This window comes from Halichoerus grypus, chromosome X, assembly GCF_964656455.1.
Source record: "Halichoerus grypus chromosome X, mHalGry1.hap1.1, whole genome shotgun sequence".
NCBI lineage: Eukaryota > Metazoa > Chordata > Mammalia > Carnivora > Phocidae > Halichoerus > Halichoerus grypus.
Genome location: NC_135727.1, coordinates 36,095,873 through 36,116,866, shown reverse-complemented (window position 1 = coordinate 36,116,866; position 20,994 = coordinate 36,095,873). Strand labels below are relative to the sequence as shown.

The 20,994-nt window shown below is 45.9% G+C and overlaps 1 protein-coding gene across 3 annotated transcripts in view; it reads right to left on the bottom strand.

Annotated features, from left to right (window-relative positions):
- The window catches only part of AMOT (angiomotin), a 65,075-nt gene that overhangs the window by 38,125 nt on the left and 5,956 nt on the right, over positions 1-20,994 (bottom strand). The window contains exons 2-5 of one of the 3 annotated variants that reach the window (XM_078065440.1): positions 18,828-18,905; positions 12,020-12,167; positions 9,089-10,022; positions 2,232-2,712 (exon numbers count right to left, since the gene is read on the bottom strand). In XM_078065440.1, the coding sequence (XP_077921566.1) occupies positions 2,232-2,712; positions 9,089-9,960 (1,353 nt within the window). In that variant the 5' untranslated portion in view covers positions 9,961-10,022; positions 12,020-12,167; positions 18,828-18,905. Of the gene's footprint in view, positions 1-2,231; positions 2,713-6,105; positions 6,224-9,088; positions 10,023-12,019; positions 12,168-18,827; positions 18,906-20,994 lie in introns of those variants that run through there. The other 2 variants (XM_078065441.1, XM_078065442.1) reach the window with 2 other exon arrangements.

The window sequence follows — 20,994 nt, the reverse complement described above, 5'->3', positions numbered from 1 at the left end:
TTAACAAAGCTCAGGGTATTTTATGGGGAGAAATATCAGGCCCCCAGTGGGATACTGGGGGAAAGGTGGGGTTACCAAACAACTCAGATTCCACTTGCCCCAGCTCCAAAATTATGCCCGAGGCAGGACTGCCTGCAAACAAATGAGGCTTACACCACAGAAAAGAGCAGGCTCCAGAATGTTTTTCTCCTCGCAGATGGCACCAAGATAGCAGCACAGAAGGTGAAAACTGGTGGTGAATGGCATTTAGAGACAAGATCTGCAAGGCCTGGGCCTGATCAAGCTTTTGCATGAAATTCAAGTGCGGGGTACAGAAAATAAACATTTCCATTTGAAAGAGCAGGCTTGGTCTTAGTCTGCACTGGGCAGCCTTTAGAGCGCAAGGCTTTCCAGTTCCCCACAGAATGCCACACCTGGAAGGCAGGCCCTTTACTCACGTTGTTCAGAGTACTATTTCGAGATCTGGTACCAATCTTTCTCTCCCCCCCCCACCCCGCCCTGCCCCGTGTAGATACTCCAAATGGGCGAGTTTTACATCCGTCAGCAGGACCTTCCAGGAAAGGAGTCACAGAAGGGCAGACCCACTGGTTTGGTCGGGGATGGTGGGGGCAAGGACGAGGGAGGTGGTGGTGGGTTTCTGTCTCATTATTCCCCTCATGAGCCTCGGGCCTCTGTATTTTTTTCTAGCACCAGCTGATATCTCCCATACTCTTCCCACTTTCCTTTTCTTCTTCTACCCCACTTAGGCCTCTAATCCACTGCAGCATCGGGTCAGCCTTCACTTCCCCCAGCACTCAATTACACTTGGTTGAGGCATCTTGCCCCTCGCTGGGGAACAAGCAAACAACAATGCCACAAATCCTATTTGGCTCCTCTTCCCTGTCACCCACCTTCCCGATTACTGCATCAAAGGTGGGGCCGGGGCCACCCTGAATAGAGAGTTTGGGGAGGGGTGTCAATAGTTAAACCCAATCAGCCAAACAGGGCCAGTCTGCTTTTAGTGCGTGAATAGGATTAATTTGTTGCACCGATATGATTTGGGGGGGACGGGGGTTGGCGTATAGTTAAATGAGAGGAGGCAGAAAATGGAAAATTGGGGGCAAAGCCAGGGAGAAACAGTTCTCACTGAATCCCAACAAACCCCACCCAGATTTTGGGACACTGTGAGGGGGGTGTTTCTGTTACATAAAAATACTCGGCTGACAGTAAGCCCTCCTCTACTTTAGGACCCAGATCTGGTGTTTACAAATTCTCAGTTTCATTCGGGCCCCTAAAATTTCCACTCCTGGGTGTCTCCTAAGGACAGAGTTGCTGAACAAAACCGGGCAATGTCCCCTCCCTCCCACACCTTCACCCTCACCTCCCCGAACAGTTCACATTGTCGGGAGATCAAACCACATGAGCTCCACAATGACAAAAGCTGCAAAGAGGCTGCCAAAGGTATAACCCTATTCACCGACAGCCACTGGAAGCCAAGAGCTAAGGTTCTTAGCTTAGGGCACTCGAGAGCTAAAGTCCCAGCTGGAGGAGACAGGAGGGGCCCAGGGAAGAATGTGAACTCTATGGGACATACACTGCTTTTTCTACTTCCTCAGCCTAGGGCTGTCACCTGTCACCCAGCTGTGGTGCTAAGCCCCTCCTGCCACACACCCCCCCCCACCACACACACACCAGAGAAAGCCAGCAGATGTTGAATGTGAGCTGCAGGGAAAAGCCAAAGCAAAGAGGAGGCAAAGGACGAGGTGTTGAAAAAGAGTTCCTATGAGAACTCCCACTCGGAAAAGTGTTCTAAGCCCCTTCCAGAATGAGGCAGGGCACGATCTAACTTCAGTGGTGAGATGTTTGTGGGAATTATGGTTTTACATTTAAGATCCAAATCCAGTTATTTGGGAAAATATACTCAAGACACAAGGTCTTTAGGCTGGCAGGACCTTCACCTATACAGGCATCTCCAGTGTTCTTGACCTTATGAGGAAGTTTCTCGGCCTTCCAGTATTCGAAAACAATCAATTAAGTTTTCATTAGGGCTACGGTATCTGGGAAAACTGTACGAATATGTTCTTTTCTCCCCACATAAGTGTCAAATGTGACTCCTCCTAGAAAGACAGGCAGAAGGCTTTTTGCAAAGTTGGGTCCATATTTACCCTTCAGATACGAGAATCTAGAAGGCCCGCGCCTAACACATGAGGAGATCGAAGGAAGACTCGGCTACCCTGAAACGGAGGCCTCACCTTCTGCAGTCTCGCCACCTTCTCGTAGCATCCTTCCAGTTCCTGCCGCAAGTTCCGGTTCTCATCCGACAGGATCTCAACCATCTGCTGGGCTCTGGAAACAATGGCAAATGGGTCCGCTGGCATTGGCTGATAGGAAGCAGAGGACTGCTGAGCCCGGGGCATAGCTGAGTAGGCTTCACCCGGCTGCGGCTGCTGGTGGTGGTGGTGGTGGTGCGGCTGCGGCGGGCTCAGGCCGGGCTGAGGTGGCCGGTAATGATCGCTCTGGTGAGCCGGGGTCGGGAGGAAATGCTGCTGCGGCCTAGGCAGGTGAGCTGCGTGGTCTCCTTGGCTTGGCACCAAGGGGTGTTGGGCAGGAGACAATCTCGTGGCTGGCGGAGACTGCAGCAAGGACAAGGAACCCCCAGATGTGAGGGAAGAAGTAGGACTGTGAGGCCGTGAGCTCCGGGCCGACAGTGGCAATGAGATGTCCTGCGCTGGCCTGGAAAACATGGTTTACACGCTCAGGTTAAGCTTTCTCCCACGGCACTGGGGCACAAGGGCGCGAGAAAGTGAGATGAGGGGGCTTCTGGTGCCCCCTCCCTCAAGGAGACCCACAAACTGAGCAGCAGGCAGGGTTAGACTCAGAAATCTCGGCACAGAGCTCCACAGCCCTTTCCAGGCCTGACCTGTGAGTGCCTGACGGAGGTGTGATCCCATGGAGGACGGAACCAGGTGACCTCCAGGGTCGCTTGGTGAAAATCTAAGTGACGTGCACCTGTGCTCTTGTTGCTCAAATGTAAGCATTTTAAGTGAGTCTTCCAGAAGGTAATTTTCATGTCATTATTTTAAACGAAACCTTCTCTGACATTCTCTATGTGGTTAGCACATGTAAAGAGTCAAATTCAGAAAATGTGTTCCACTTGCCCACAAGGAAATGGCAAACTGCAGTCAAAATCAGTCCTCTTCTTGCTATTGGCAACTCTCTTTCTTAATTCCTATATTCACAAAACATTACTGGAGGATGTGTAGATCCTTATTATGTTAGAGACACCAAATTATTATTGTTGATACAGTTAATAACTGAATGAGGCCCATTAGCAGCAATGATACCAAGGTTTGGAGGGGATGACAGGCAACACTATCATACTATTTTTGATGAACTGAATCACAAAATGTAAGGACTGGAAAAGCCTTCAAGAAATAATTTAATCCACTCTGTCACTGGACAGACGGGGAAACTGAAGTCCAAGAGAGAGGAAGCAATCTGTCAGATATTACAGAATGACTTATTGGTAGTGCCAGGGTAGAACCCCTATGTCCAAATTCCCTTTTTCTGCTCCTTCCACTACCATAATACATTGACTTCCACACAATGATGTTCAGATCCCAGATTGATTTCTTATAGAAGGTTCCACAAAGAGAACTTCGGTACATGGTTTAATGTGGCGCTCCCATTTTTGTACCTACTACCGGACTGTTAGCCATTAAGGGAAATAAGGACAGTATGTAAATGGATCACTTCCACCATCTCCACTACCAGCAAGAATATCTGTAAGTATACACTGAAGACGAAAAGCTTGTTCATCCCCCAGCCCATGCCCAACTAACCTCATATACTCCCACATCCTGTGGATGCTTGTCCTACAGTTGATATTTCTCAATCCAGGGAAGACAGATGGCTAAGAGCATGGGATTTGGATCCCAACAGAATTTGGAGACCTTTTCTACTGCCTACTGGCTGTGTAACCTTGCTCATGTTACTTAATCTGCATGAGCCTGTTTTGTTCCTGAGGTCACAAATGAATTACAAAAATACTGGGCTCTTCTCATTTTTGAGCTTGACAGGAATTACAAAGAGTCTCTTATCTACCTCCCAGTGAGATAGGTTGACCCTGTTAGGGATTTTACTTATGGGATATCCATTTAATCTTTGCACTAAATTGCATAAAATTCATGGTGGAACTGGGACAAATCACTAGGAGCAATTAACTTTTAACTGGCATTCCAGATGCTAAAGCACATCCCTCCCACATACATTTCAGTTATCATTATTGTTCACGGATCTATCCCTACAAGAGATCCTCACTGTAAGGGCTTTTTTATGGCTGCAAAGTCATTCCAAACACTTGCTAATGGATACCCAATAACCCAGATGCTTGCCAGAGCCCTCAAACCTGCTCAAGCCCTGGGTTCTGTATCTCAGCCCCATCGATGCTCTTGTTGTACTGACGTTCTTCCAATTCCATACATACGGCACTATCAGTAATTGCTGAATACTGAAGAGGGAATGCAACCTATTTGTGGACAGAAGAATTTACATGGTTCCCATTATTACACCTGGAAAGTTGCTACCGTACATTACCTTTCTTTGGAAATGCTCAAAACACTCGTCCTATCAAAAGCCTTGGAGCTATTTATAAATTTATTTGGGGAAGAGTCTTTCCCCATTTTCTGTACCGTGGATCTTCGGGTTCCTTAGGGGTAAAATGGACTCTGTGCACTCCCTCTTCTTTGAGTAAGAGCTATTATAATTTTTATACATCCCTAGAGTTAAAATATTATGTACTGGGATTTATTAGGGCTTTTGGCTCTCCTGGGCAGAAGAGAGGGGCTTAAATTTCATGTTCTCCAATCCAGCTCTCGTAATTTAAGGGAAAAATGACAAAATTAATCTTCATCCTTGTTGCCAGGATTTGGAAACCCCAGGCCTGGGAGGCGTTGTCTTTTAAAGACTGAATGCCCAGTTCGGAAGTGGGCTTCCTCCCCCCAGCTCCTCTGGGCCCCATCGGCAGTCCAGGCCTCTCTCTCAAACAGACCGGCCACTGGCCTCCCTCCTGCCTGGAGGCTGAAAGGCCCCTCCATGCCCTGGACAGTACATGGCCTCCCAGGGGCCTCGGGAAGGAGGAGACCACAAGGTCTCCGGAAAGAGGTCTCTGGAGTCAGATAAGCCCAGGACAGCAACGGCTCTGGCCTTGACTCTGAGCTCTACTTAGAAATAACGGAGACAAGGTAGCTGCCCTTCTCAGGCTCCCCAGGCTGGAAAAGGAAGCAGATTTCAGTGCACCATGATGTTGGGAAAACCAAGGCAGTCCGTCCCTGGCAGGTTTGCAAACATGAAGCAAGGCTTGGGCAGTCACAAAAGGAGAGAAAGCCCTCCAGCCAACGAACTCCATCTGGGCTCCAGCATCCACCCACCACAAAAAAAAGCAGGACTGTATTAACACTCCGGTGAAGTTCCCCCTGAGAGAAGGGGACTGAGGCATGACAGGGATGGGGAAGAGGCCGGGGGAGGGGGGGATGTCAGAGGAAGCAAAAGTACATTCAGGATGAAATAACAAGAGTAATAGTAAGGACCGTAATAATACAGGTGGCAGCTGGGCCAGCACACTCCCCAAGTGCTTCTAAGGCACAGCAGTGTGAATGGCTTCCCGCTGACATATTAACCAGGAACAACAAGTTGCCGGCAGACAATAGAATCACATGATCCCGTGGAAGCCCTGACCTGCCTCCCTACCCCTTCCCTCCCTTCATCCAGCTCTCTCCTAAGACAACCTGGGCCCCTGGGGCTCGGTGGAAAAGGGGAGGACGAGGCATACACACAGGGCAGAGACCAATGACCAAAATCAGCATCCTTCCCCAAAGCCGGGGTGGGGGTGGGGGGGGACTCCTTCCCGAAGACGGCTTCTGAGGACACAAAGGGAAAGCAAAAGCCTGTCCATGGAGCTGACACAGCACCTTCCACCCTGCCACCTCACTGGGAGCCCCCGCCCTCCTCAGTCACATACACACACATACACACACACACACACACACACACACGCCTCCTCCCCACACACCCACACACACCACTCCTAGCCCACACGTGTGCAAACCCACACATGCACACTCTCACCAGAGCAGGTGCCACCAACAGCCTGGAACCCAATTTATTCTCCCCACAGAAACTGCCTTTCCCAGGCTCTGTGACGGTGGATCTGTGAATCCTGGAGGGGCCTGCAGATTCTCGATTGTTTCTCTTGCACAACCAGCTCTGCTCTGAACTACAGCGTTAGGTCACCCTTAGATTCCACTAAACAAGGATTTCAAGAAACCTCAGATCTGGGCATGATTTCAACAATTGAAAGGAGGTGGCTGCTTCACAAACAGAAAGGTTTTCATTTTTAAAAAGCACTTGATAAATGTGTAAACCCCAGACGCAGAAAGGCTCAGCACTTAGACAAAGATTCAGAAATTTTTTAATTCTTCAGATGGCTTGGCCTTGTTTCCCATCTGGAGTTCTGGGCATTCGGGATATTTATTTTTCAAGTGGGGAGGAGGGCACAGGGAAGATGAAGTAATAAAAAAAATTGTTTATAACATTTTGTTAATTCGAACAGCCAATCTCTAGCCTTTCACTGCACCTCTAAAAGCAAACAAAGGGTTTCTGAACAGCAATTTGTTCAAAGAGCTTGCTGTTCATTCTTGATCTGTAATTTATGGATTAAGAACTAAGAATTTTGTCATCTAATTGGTGCTAGCAGCAGTTACTTGGAAAGGTACTCACAAAGTGTCTAGCAAGTTGGTTCAAGGAAATAAAGGAGGAAAAATGTGTCACCACCTAAAAGCAGTCCATTTCTGGAAAGCGGTTCAACTACCTCCCCTTGCCAGTAATTTGTCAACAGGTGCCACTCCCTCACCCCAGGCCCTGAAGAAATTTTATTGCCAGAATTTGTCTAATGCAGACCCAAACTTCACACAGAGCATCTTCCGATGAGGACCGTTTTAGGTTTGATTATTCACCGAGCATATCAAGTACCTTGTTCCTCTCCCATAGAGGGGAAAAAAAAACTATGTAACTAACCTGTGTATTAAAATTCTGCTCAAGAGAGGGGGATCAGCATGGGCTCTACTGCTTCTGGGGATAGGGAGAGAGCTCCACAGATAACACAGGAGGAAAGAGAAACTACAAGTATCTTCCTGTAAAATATATGCAGCTAAATTTCTCTGGTGGCTTAATCAGTATGGGAAGAAAAAAAATCCCTCTTTGGGCTCCTTATTATTTATTTAGGCAGATCAAAGGGCTTTTCCATCTAGCTTCAAACACTGTGGGAGTCATTTCAGATCACAAACAATACTGGTGAATGAGTTCTGAAAATAGCTTTCCTGGGAAGGCGGGCCTTGTGCTAAGCGGGGCTTTGGATTCTGCTCCACACCCCAGCCAACATGCTCCCCTCCCACAAAGCAACAGACGTCAGCCCATCCACATAAGGGACAGAGTCCCACAGACTCTTCCATGCTGATGGCAAGCGCAAAACAAAAATCCCCAGCTTCATTGACATTTTGCTGGCTTGGATGGGTTTCCACTAAGCTAAGCAGTCCGACTGACCAACCCCTCCCTGGGTCTTCCGTTTCATTGGGCAGATGGGAATCGGGTTCTTGCTCTCATTTAAACCGGAAGGGCCCTGTCCGTTACCCCATATCCTGTTCTAAGGCACTTATCAGAACTTAGGCTCCTGCCCTTTGAGAGCTGCATAGAAGAGGTTGAAAAAGGTTAGGAAATCAACCTGGGTTAAGGCGAAAAAAAAAATCCTAAACTGGCCAAGTTACGGCTGGAGCTCAAAGTGAATTGCTTCTGGCTATAAAAAAGGACCTGGAGGGGGGAAAAAAAACAACAACGAAATACCAGGAAATGCCAGGTGCATTCTCTTACCTTCACCCTACTCCACCCCCTGACTGCCTTCTCTCCTGAGTCACCCAATGAACTTCAAGCCAAGCGGTTCTTTCCCAAATAAGTGAGAAGGAGACAGGAGGTGAAGAGTTAGACATCGAAGAGATCACAGGCCTAATCTGGGAAAAGGCTCCCCCCCAGGTCCAGGGACTTCAAACCTCACGGTCACCCATAATTACCCATGGTAACAGGGCAGGAGTGCCACACAAAACTGCCATCGTTGTCGGCCATGGTCAAAACCTTCCCCTCTGCCCCATATGCTGAACTCCTACGGATCAGAGACATGGCCCCAACAGTAACAACAGGTACAACAAAGAGAATCATGGCATCATAAGGTCCGGTTGACACAGCGGTGGGACAACGGGCCTCTGAATAATGCAAAAGTACATTTAGGAGTAACTGGACAATATGAAATAGTCCTCCTGAACTAATGACACGTGGTAAAGGAGTCGTGGGGCTATGATTCTTTCTGCATTTTAGCATCTGACCAAAAGTTCTATGTGACACGATGTGAGTTTAACTTAGATGGTTCAAAAACGTGACAGGCAACTAACAAACACTCTGCAGAAGAAAGATGAAGCAGTGCAGAGTTCATGAACTGCCAGGACATCCAAGGCAAGTGACATTCTGAACGTGCACATATCCCCCCCCACCACAGTAATATCTAGGTGTCTAATTTTTAGTGTCTGAAAGAATCATAGGAATTCTGTAGGAAGATTCGTTCCTAAAAAAGTGATGAGAGTTCTGTGGAAGGGAATAACTGAAAGTGATAGGCTACTCCAGATTAAAGTCCAGGAAAACTTGCTTCTGCTCCTCCAGGAAGGGCTTAATAACTCACAAGAAGAGGCACACTGACCCTTCCTTCACAATCCCAGGAGACAGGACAGCGTGTAGCTGTAGAAATCAAGACTTGCGTTCCTGTTCATCCACTAGGCATTTGGGGCCATGCTCAACCTATAAAGTCAAGGGAATGTTAATACAGCACTAATTATGGCTGAAGAGGCTAGAAATTCAGGTTGGCAGGAAATTTACTAAGCCAGGGGCCAGCCATGCATTGCAGAGTTTGTTATACCAAACACCTGCCCATTCCTTCCCTTCAGATTCCCAACACACAGCAGAAGCTGGTTGGGTATGAGGCCAGGAAATGACAGAAAGGGAACTCTCTTACCTGGCTGCTCCATACTCAGGGGGATGCTGATACCTCATCAGTTGCCCCTCTGTTCTCCCTGGCTGGTTCAGACGATGCTCACTATAGAAGTGCCCTGGCTCTTGGGGCTTGCACACTACAGACTGGGGTGGCATGCCCTTGAAGGGATACTCTGGTGGGGGGCCTCGGTGTTCCATGCCCTTCAGGCTATGCTGGCTGGGAGGTGGCCCCTGGGCCTTGTAGAATTCACTGGAACTTGTGGGAGTCTTGTAGAGGTCACTGGGTTGTGGTGGGGAGAGGGGAGCGCTGGTGACAGGTGGATGGGCCTTAACTCCACTGGTGGCCAGTGACATCTGCATTAGTCGTTCACTTAAGGAGCGGACATGTCCTTGCTTAAGGTCTCTGAGTCCTTCATCCTGGTGCATCTTCCCAGGATTGAGCCGCTGCACCGATGGGCGTCCCTCGGTCCTCATCTTCTGGTTGGTGACTCCAGTGACGTAGAAGGCAGCTCCAACACTGGCGTGCTGTTGGCCCCGAAAGTACTGGGATTGGACCTTGGCTTCTTCATAGGTTGGGAGTTCTTCGTTATTCTGCATTCTAGGGGAGAGCTGCTTCTCCATGATGATGTTTTCTGCCTGGATTTCCTGCCCCTGGGGTTCTTGTCGAGCAGCATGAGCCACAAGCTGTTGGTGGTGGTCTTGGGGACTCAACACATCATTCTGAGGGCCTGGATTCCCACTGCTACTGGGGAAAGGAGGGCCATTCCCTGTGGCTTGCTGGTGTATGGCAAGCAGGTTGCGATTCTCATTAGGATTGCCATAGCGAAGCTGCTCTTGTAGCAGACGCTGCAACACTGTGGTTCCTCCACTTGGCTGTTCTTCAGAATTTCTCATCTCTATTGCTGGTGGTGCCTTGTGAAGAGAGAGAGAAATTGGGCACCTGGGCTGCCCTTGACCTGGGAAGGGGAAACAGGAAGCTTAACACCCAGTTGATGGATAAATCATTCCTCTAAAGGGGAAGAAAATGGGTATTTGGGGGTGAGGATTCCACTCCAGAGACAAAGGAGAGAATTGAATCTAGAATTAACAGGTTAATTGTTGGTGACTCCTGGCTCTAGCATTGATATGAGGAACTTGGGGGCATAAGAGCTCACTGTTTCCTCTTTCGCTTTTAGCATGGGTTAAATATCCAATCTTGACTTAACTTCTAAAAGAACTGGGGAGACCTGGAACAGGCAGGTAGGATGACCAGAGAGGGCAATTCTCCTAGGTCCTTACTCAGAAGGTTCATCTCTCTGTATTCTATTTAAATGAAAAATCCAACTCTTATGGCCGTGACACTGGGGGCAAGCCAGTAGGGAGAATTTACCCCACAGGCAGGATCTGTAAAGCAGGTCATCATGTGAAGGGAGCTACAAAATGCCAAATAATAACTAAAATAAATAAGAGGTGAAGAGAGCTTGGCTTGCACTGAGTAGAAATGATCCCCGCTTGACGCAAATCGTTTTCTCTGATCTCATAAAACTCTAAAACATAGCTTTTTTAAAAAAAAAAAAATCCTTTTTGTATTGTCCATTTTGGATTCTCCTTGGCTTAATAAGAGAAGGGCTTGAGATAACTGCTATTGACAAAGTTTCTCTTTCAGCCATCCAGGAATAGTCATTGAGGTGTTTTTTTTGTTTGTTTTTTTTTTTTTTTTGGTGTTGTTGTTGGCTAGGAGGAGCTTAAATGGGAAGCCCTCTTTCATTTGAAGTGTGCCTCTGACAGCATTTAGAAATTGAAAAAGAAAAAAGGTCATCCTTCTAGAAAGGGTACGATTACCGTATCCCTCCCCCTCCACCACCACCACCACTAATTCTTCTTAAGGAAGAAATATGGGTTGAGTGAAACAGGTATCGGTAGTAAGACAACTCAAGATTCAAATTCTAATCATGATAATGGATTTATAGGGTAACCTAAGCAACTGATTCCTCTTTTCTTGTCTTCTATTTTCTCACCTGAGAAACTAGTAGTAGGTGACATCTCTATTTCTCTCTCTCTCTCTCTCTCTCTCTCTTTGCAGGGTATAGGACACACAAATTCATCAGAGGCTCATAAACTCTTTGGACAGAATCTGTCATGTGAAGTACTGCAATTCAACACTCGTTCAGTAAAGAAAGTTTTACTCTAAGGATCTTAAGTGGTGTTGGAGCATGGGCATGATGTCACAGAAAAAGTCACAGTAAAGGTCAACCTAACCAGCCTCAGGTTCTTAGATGAGAACTCTGGAATCCTGGTTCTTCCCAGGCTCTGATTTCTATGATATCAAACAGCCTCCAATCTCTCTGGAAACATGATCCCTTTCCTTTAGTCGTGCATGGAATGGCCAGAAGATGTGTATGGTGGATAGAAAATGGTCATCTTCTCTTCTTTTTTGCACTTCTTGCATGATTACTGCTACCTGGTTTCCAATTGTTCTAAGGAGCAGTTTGACCCCACAGTTAACCTTCCAAAGGCCCTTTTTAAATCCCATTCATCATATTCTCTGGGGAAAGGGTGCACCAAAGGGCCGAGCAGCCTGCCCTTTCCCTCCCTCCCTCCCAGTGACCATCTGGGACTCCTGGATTTAAACTGTCAGACTGGGATTTTCTGATAGGCTGACAAACATAACATGTAAATCTCTTTTGGTGCCTTTAAACTGGGAAGATGACTACCAAACTACCTTTCCTCTCTCAGAAAATGGAAACGGGAGCATGTATGGTTAAACAAAATCACTTGCAAATCCATCCTACAAGGCAGGGAAACCCAGACATTGAGCAGCCCCGGACCCTGAAAGTACACCACCCCCTCCCAGTCCACACCCGCCCCACCCTGCACACACACATATGCTCACACGCACACACAGGCGTGCACGTGTGCGTGCACGTGCGCACACACACACGCTCACACACACACACACACACATGGTGCATACCTATTTCTGCTTTCTTTTAGGCTTAAAGCCTTGATCAGGATAGGGAATTCTTGCTTATGAGCAGCTCCAGAAACCGCAACGGCAGATTCCCTCTCCCCTAACACTCAGGTTCAGGTAAGCGCCGCCAAGAGTCCAACCACTGGTCACTCTGAAATGTTCAGGAGGGGGAGGGAGGAAGAAATAAAAACGTCGTTTCTATTTTGCCACCAACGGCCAGAAGTTCACCAAACCAGTCCTTCCAAGGGAATGACTTCTCCTCCCGTATGTTTGCCTTTTATGTGAGTGGCAGAATCCATTTCCATTAGGACAAAAAGAAACCTCACTACCAGCAGCTGTGTTCAGGAGGTCAGCCATTTTCCAGAGGATGGAAATGTTCAGGTCTGGGACTGGAAAAGATTGCTCTGTTCTAGCCTCATGGCCCCCAAAAGCTGCTGCTTCCACTCTGAGTTGGAATGGTGGCTGAGGACAAAAGACAGACCCAACGTCACCTGTAGGGTGTGACCTTGAAACTGCTATCAGCAGGGGGGCACATGAGTGAGGCTCATGGCCCCACATCCCAGGAGGGAAGGCAGTCATCAGAAGGCAGGTTTTTGATTTAAAAAAAGGGGGGGCGGGGCGCCTGGGTGGCTCAGATGGTTAAGCGTCTGCCTTCGGCTCAGGTCATGATCCTGGGGTTCTGGGATCGAGCCCCACATCGGGCTCCTGGCTCGGCGGGGAGCCTGCTTCTCCCTCTCCCTCTGCCTCTCCCCCTGTTCATGCTCTCTCTCTCTCTCTGTATCTCTGTGTCTCAAATGAACAAATAAAATCTTTAAAAAAAAAAAAAAGGGGGGATACTCTGTGAAGCTCCCAATTTAAATGCCACAGCCTCAGATGGGCAGAGGAAAACCAAAACTTCTTTTCCACCAAATCATTAAGTAGTTATTGCATGCTGGCTATTCCAGACGTTCGCCAGCCTCGTGCTAGACACAAGGAAGGATACAAAAGACACACATCTGGTTCCTACCCTCACAGAGCTTACAATCTGATTGCCGGCCGGTCCATTCTTACTGGAGTAGCAAAGGTGATCGCTCTTCTCAACACACAGCAGCAACTTTTCTCCAAGGACAAGATGCCTCCCTCCACTTGCTTTCTCAGCACTTCCATGGCCCCGGCATCTCCCCAGAAGTAAACTCCTAGGCTCACATTATAAGGGCTAGATGCAAATGCCCACCACGTATGGATTTGCGATAGTCCTCATTTCTAATTACTGCGTTGGCCCTCTGATAAGCCCTGCAGGGCCAACCAAAATGATTATGAAACTGAGGAGTTTGTGTTTAGGTGAGATGCACATGATCCACATTCCTATTTTCTGTCCCAGCCTAGCCATGACTCACTCATGTCACTTGAAAGAAAGGCTTTAATCCACATCAGAGATGCCATTTGAAGAGCAAGGCAATGCAAAGGAAGCACACAGCGTCTCTGTATTTTGGGAGCCTGTCCAAAACATCCAAGTTAAAAAAAAATCCACAAAACCACACAGTGATTAATTTAACATTATTTCCTTGCAATGTTGCCAAAAATAAAGTGAAGAGATACAGAGTGAGCAAACACGGAAATCTGTCTTTCAATCTTGTTTGGGCCCAACATATAATCACAATCAAAAGCAAAATCATCTCTAATCTGCAAGGTAATTATTTTAGGGGGTCTTCCCTAATTTCAAAGCAGAGGAACAACTTCTAGTTGGAATCAAAGCTGAACTATTAACAGAGTGTGGTAAATAACCACCGTGCTTCTATTGTGCGATTCTGAACAAAACAGTTGTCTTTTTTTTTTTTCAACCAAAACATGCAGAAAACAGCCTGAGGCCTTTAAACTTGAGCCCCTGTCGAGAAAGCACCATACAATTATTTTCCAGGACGATTTCGATTCTTCATGCCGATTTTGACTGGCTTGCTCCTCATACCTAGCTTCTCACAAAGAAAACTTTCCTTGTCCAAAATCTTACTCTCTTCCCTTAATTTTGTCCCCTCTCGTCCATATCCTTTTCAAAACCCAAATCACTTTATGTCAACCGGACACAGATTGTCCCTCCCCACCACCCCGCCCCCTGGCCTTTTTTGTTTCTGTCTGAAAGAGGAAAAGAAATCAGCCTAAGAAAAAAAGCTGTGCTGATTCCTCTCCACTGTACTGATTTCTTTTTTTTCTTCAAGAACTTATGTTCGTCTACATGTTAAGAGTCACATAAGAAGGAAAACACTACTCCATTTATTTATTAGAGAAAGGAAGGGAAAAGATTCCTTGTCTCATGCGCAAGAACTAAAATAGTATGAACCCTGCAACCTTCAATCTGCCCGCAGCTTTAATCACGCCACTGCCAGGGTTCTGACGTCATCTTCAATCAATAAAATAACCTTGTTTCTCCTGGACAAACAGACTGTCCCCGAGGATATTTGATACGGGAAGAAAGGCTTTCCAATGGTTCTCTCTTTAAAAATACAATTGGAATCTATATATTCAACTCTGCTGTTAACGACAACAGGGCAGCAAGGCCAAGCTAAATTCTTACTGTATCTGCAGTCATCGGCCTCTCCCAGTATACCTCGGTCAAACCCAGTTCTGGTTGAACCAAAACACATGAGTGAGAGCCCAGATGTTTCTCAAGCCACGTCCCAGAAAAAGCAACATTACAAGGTGGCCAGGGTAGACCAAATTCCTACCCTTCAAATAAATTTTGAAATATGCCTATAAGATTTTCTTTCTATCCCTTCTACCTCCTCTTCCTATTCTTCCCCCAACCTTCACTCCACCAACCAAGATGAAGAACCTAAGTCTAGGAAACCTGTTTCTCTGCTAAATCTCAGTCAACTTGTTCTGGACAGTTCTACTTTGAGCTAAATGTAAAGGAGCCAGTTCAAAGTTTCCCCTATGTCTACATATCTACGTGCATATATTTGTGCAGAAAACACACACACACCACACACGCGCGCACACACACACACACGCAAAACCTCCCACACAAAGAGAGAGGCAAAAAAGCCCTCTAAATTCTCTCGTGTCTCCTCAGGTTGGTCCAGGTTTTGGCCTGAAGTGTCCTAGAGAACACCTTGCCCAACAGTCTTGCAACCCAGGATACTAATTCATTTCCTCTGGGAGGTAAGAAATAATAATCCCTTTGCAGGTTATCTCTAACCTTTCAATGCATGACGGGCAGAGAGTATAAACGCTATGGTTAAGGGCCTGGGCCTAGATTCACACTGCTTAAGTTCAAATCCTGGATCTATAGCTTATTAGCTGGCCTCATACATTTCTTTTGACCTCCTTAAATCTCATTTCATCATTTTCAAGATAGGGAGAGCAGTGCCCATACCTCACAATGTTGTTATAAAGATTAAGGGAGGTAATTCATGTAAAGTGCTAAGCACAGAGCCTGGCACAAAGTAAAGGCTCAATAAAATCTATTAATATTATTATTTCAAAGTGGCTTTTTTTTTCCCTAGAAGACTACAGCAATTTTATGAATTAAGGTTTTCTTTAAAACCTCTACCTGCAACTCAGTCTTTGTGCAGGGGTTCTCAGATCAGTGAAGGCCAGAACTAGAAAGACTCTAAGGAGACCATCTAGTGGTCCAACCCCCTCTTTCTGTATATGAAGGTACAAGAGCTTAACAAGGGTCAGAGCCTGGGCCAGAATGCAGGTTTTATGACTCCCAGGGCAATAGTCCTTCCACTCTAATATATTATCTAGCATATTAGTGTGTACATAGAAGATGCTTAATAAACATTTATTGAATTGAACTGACTCTGGTTTTAATAGACTATAAACCTGGCTCAATGTTACCACCAATTTTCCAATTCCATCAGAAGTCAAATGTTAACAGCAGGGGGAAAAATTCAAAGAGGTAAGAGAGACAGATGTGTGTAGGTAGAAGCATGGCAGAAGGCCCTTGCAAAATCTTTCTTCTTTAGGTCAAGATTTGTAGGTGGGATGGAGAGTAACATGAACCTCCACTGATCAATGTCTCCAGGCCCATGTTCTTGGTCCTACCAACATCAAACCAACTTGGAACTTGCCCTTACATAAGTCCAGTGCTAAGAAAAGGCTTTGAGTTGGTCCCACCTCTTTGCTTCTAGCTCTACCTCTATCTAGATTATGTTGGAAGATTATTTTAAGAACCACAGCAAGGCCTTGGCATTTCCAAATCTTACTGACAATCAGTGTCAGGTATCTGTTTCTGAGATGGTTAACTCAAAGGTGTGGCCAACTGGATCCCAGTTCTACTTTTCTGTACTCTAAAGCAATTAACTTGAACATGTTAATAGGCAACAAAGGTGATTAACCCTGAAGTGTACATGAACAGTGACATACTGAGTAACAAGAAGAATCCTGTTGCCACCACCACACCATCTCCCTCCACACACACCCATTCCAAGGGAGGAAGAGGGCATGTCATGACATCCCATTTCTCCTTACCTCAGAAAAAGGAAAAGCAGTCCATGAAATCAGACTGAGCATAACCTGAGAAAACTTTAGGAATATACCTAGAAGATGCCTGCTTTACCAATTTCCTATCTTCGATGCCATACTACTCACTTTTATTTTTGTTTCTACTTTTACAAATAATATAAACACAATGTGCAAATATTTATAATAAAGAGGAAAAAAATTGCTCAAGGTCCCAGCACCTCAACCTAAACGTTGTTACCAATAAAGAATATTTCCTTCAGTTGTTTCTATGTGTATTTGTGTTTTTACAAAGCCATGAAATATTGACATATGTACAATTCTGGATCCTACATTTCACTTCCTCATAAGCACTTTCTCCATGGTATAGACTGTGGTGTAGACTTCATAACAAACATTGCAATGACTGTGTAATAGTCCGTGACAGGAGTGTATCAAGACTCACTTACCCATTCTCCAATTATTAAGACATTTAAATTGCTTTCAATTTTGTGCTAGTCTAAATAATGTTACAAAAACATCTTTAAGACTTAGCCCTTTTCGATATTTTGGATTGTTTCCTAATGATAGAATCCCACAAGTGAAATCAATGGGTCAAGGTGCATGAATGTTTTTAGACGGCCCACTAAAAAAATAAAAGTAGCAAAACACCAAAGCCCCATGAAATCTCTCCTTCATTTAATGAAGAGTTCTCCTCTCCCATTTTTCCACCAGGGCAGAGCAGGACTCCTGGGAGGGAAAGAAGCCAAGAGAAGCAGTGTAGTATCCCAGCGACTTGTGAAATGGCAGAGTGGAATGTGGGCTCCCCTGTGAATCCAGCTTGCATGCACTTGCCCCAAATTGCCACCCGGCCAAGAAGCTAATTAGTAAAAGCATCAGGTGGGTGAGAACAGGTTCATGGCCTGTAATGGCTTATATCATGTTTCATTTTTGCCCTTGGAAAGATCTGACAGTCAGCTTGAAGACATTCAGTTCTAGTGACCCAGCATGCTACAGTCTGGGAATTAAATTTGTTAGTTTTCAGATACCAATCTTCCCTATATCTTAAAGGGTATCTTTCTGTATAGAACTAAGCATACATGACCAATGAGCCTCTGTTTTCAGCCACAGGGAAGGTGGCACATTTAAGGTCAGCCCTGTTTAATGTTATATGACTAAGTGGCACCTGTCTGAAATGGTCAATGTGTTATAGACAGAGGTTTATTTGCGGACCCAGCTGTAAAAGTCATCCAGTCCTAAGCAGAGAAGGCAACAGGCCAGAGATGCCCTGGCTTAGCAAGAGCAGACCCAACAGGCATTTCTTTCCTGGGCTGCTTAGTCAGAGCCCTCAGAAGAGGCCAGGTCCACATGCCACCTTCCCCTTGAAGGTTTTTCTCTAACCCTCCTCCATCTTCCCTCTGCCCCCAACTCGGCTCAGTATGGAAAACTAATTCTCTCTCATTGGTGTTGCCACAGGACTTTGTACACAGCTCGACTGCAGGACTGTCACACACACGATGTAGTTTCCACAAACTTTTACTGAGCGTTTGCTGTAGCCAGGCACTGGCTAGGCCCTAGGGTGGATAAAAAAGAGAAATAAACCACAGTCCAGTCCTCATGAAGCTCCCAGTCGAGCAGAGTGGGGACAATCCAATGGGAAGCTCTGGCAACGCAGAGGACCCTGCCAAAAACTCTGGGCCACCTGAGCAAAGCTTCCCAGAGGAAAAGACCATTGAGCTGAATAGGAGACATCTGATAGCCAACTTGATGTTGGGGAAGTTGGAAAGGGAGGAGCCTAAGATAGGATGAGATAGATCTTTGGGAGTCATTAGCATACGGATAACAGGTAAGGTCAAAGAGTGGGCTAGAACATGTAGGGCGGGAGCAGAACAGAACCAAGGATGAAACTAAGGACGGACCCTCGGGAGAAACCATCACTCAAGGGTCAGGTACTTTGCAAATGTGGTAGTGAGAGGGAAATTTCTTTATTTACCCCAGTGCCTTGCCCACCCCGCCTCCCATACCTTCAATCTAGATGTTGGAATACATGCTCCAGGGACAGAAGTCCGCAGTTACAATGCAGAGAGGAAGACAGAGAGAGAGAAAGAGAGAAGTTAATTTTGTGTCCTAAGCTTCTAAGTACCAAGGCAGAAATCGCTCTAATAGTTTGAGCCAGAAATGGAAGATCTTAGAGATCACCGGCTGGGTGTATGATTTCCCTCTGTATCCTTCCCAACACCTACAACGTTAACTGGCACCTGAAATACCCAGAAGAACTGCATATTGCATATTGAGTAAATCACAACTCCCCAAAGACTTTGCTGGAGGCAACAGAAAGAGAAGACAAGGGATGAAAGACATGGAATAGCAAGAACAATAATTCTGTTACCTTTAGTTTCTCAGCTTTTCTTCTAAGGAGACAAAACCTCTTTCACTTCTGTTATCCTACTTGTCCTTCTCCACCGCTCTGTGAGGAAATAAAGGCAGATGTGATTGATTCCATTTCACAACTGGAGAAGCTTTAAGCCCAGAACAGATAGCTAATGATAACTCATTTGACCAAGGTTTCACCGTGGCTTACTTGTGGGGCCAGGATCAGAACCTAGGTCTGGTGACTTCCGCCCTCTGCAGGGTTACCAGACACAAACCTCTGTGGACCTGACTCTCCATTTTTTAAGAGGACAGTTCACAAGAGAAACTCGTTAGGAACGCGAAATTCTCTCAGGATTCTAACCGTATCTTGAGCAAGCCAGTGCGCTGCACCCATAAGAAAAAACCTAAGACGTTTTCCCGTATCGACACTGGAGCGGTGAGATGTAATCTGCAGTGATGCTGCGCTAACATAATTGGGAGTTCCCTGTGCTGCTGTACCCCTTTTGAAGGGAGCCCCATCTGCCTTCAGTCTGGTTTTTGTGTCTGAGTGGGGCTCAGGTGCTGACTGCCGGTGTGGCATCCAGCAGGTGCATGGACGGGAGCCAGAGTTTCATATCTTCATACCAAAGGGCTTGAGTCACTCCCCAAAGGCAGCCCCTCCTCCTCACACTGACTTGCAAGCCCCAGGAACCTGTCTTGACCGAGTTGCCATTGCAAAACTAAATCTAGACTCTGCCTTCCCAGGAAGGCCTAGGGTAAAATCAGTTAAAGTACAAATCTTATAACCCAGCCACCTTTCTCACTCTCTGAAACTAGTGTAGGCAGAGCATCAGGGGATATATGTACAGAATGACTGTTCCCTACTAGCTATGGAGAAAAGGAGGACCACAGCAGGCCCATATTATGTGTTTAGTACTTATTCTATTGCAGATGGCCCTGAAACCTCATGTGTAAGTATTCATTCCTCTAAAAAACACAGAGTACAGTAGAAAGAACGCACTAGGAATCCTGGACTCCAGTTGCCATCATGACCGGTCTCCTCCAGGCTGCCAAGAGACAACCACTTAGCCTAGTCACAAAAAGTACCAGGTCAAAAAAGTCGTCACATTGCCCTCATGGAAGCCCAACTGAGAGCCTGGGGCAGAAAGAATGCTCTTTGGGGATAGCGGGGGTCATCCAAATTTCCTTAGCTGCAAAACTTGTTTGCTTTTAAAAAAACAATTTGCCCCCCACCAAAGACACACACACACACACACACACACACACACACACACGAGCAAAGAGAAACTAATTGCAGGAAAAAAAAACCCCAAATGTTACCTTAATAAAATGGCTTATTGTCATTCATCATATTTTTCCAGTACATATGGAAGACTAAATTAATAAGCTTTGGTTTACAGCCGGTGATCCCAAAAGTAAAACTGGTTACTAAACTAAAATGTGATCACTGTATATAAACAGAGTGAAACAAAATTCTGAAGTGAAAACCTAAATGTAATAAAGAGGAAATTAGACTTCTTCAAAATAGGCTATCTAATAATTTTCCCCATCTGTGATTTTTATCTTAGTTTGCTGTCACATGGAAAGAAATGCCATTAAGTCAATGCAAATCCTGCCCCTTGAAAACAACCAAAATGAGTAAGTGATGTACTAATTAGCTTCCTAATGGGGAAGGTTTTAATTGAACTATTCTATAACAACCTTCATCAAAGTTTCCAGGGCAACTTCATAAAAGGATGTCAAACCTGGCCCATATTTTTATCCCCTTAAAAATAATTCTTGATGCACAGAAACACAGAAAGCTTATTTCTCTTCAATGCTGTTAACACTCAGGCCACTACATTTTCTGATGTCAGCAATCCCCTTCCCACAAATATTCCAAGTATGCACCACCGTCATTCTCCTTTCAATTATGTGGTTTCTCTGCTCCTTTACTGATTGAGTCCAGGCCTCTCGGATAATGAGAAGCATGTGCAGGGAAAATATGCTCTTAAAAAACACATACATCAGTTTCATCTGCATTATTGGGGGGGAGATCATTTGTCCGTATCAAAAAGATCAAAATGTGAAGTTTGCTATGGGATATATAAAGGAAAAAAAAGATCAGCACCAATGCCTAAAGTTGGGGGGCAGTTATGGTGATCTGAAGCAACACCAGTAAGAATAAGGGAGACCCCCCAAAA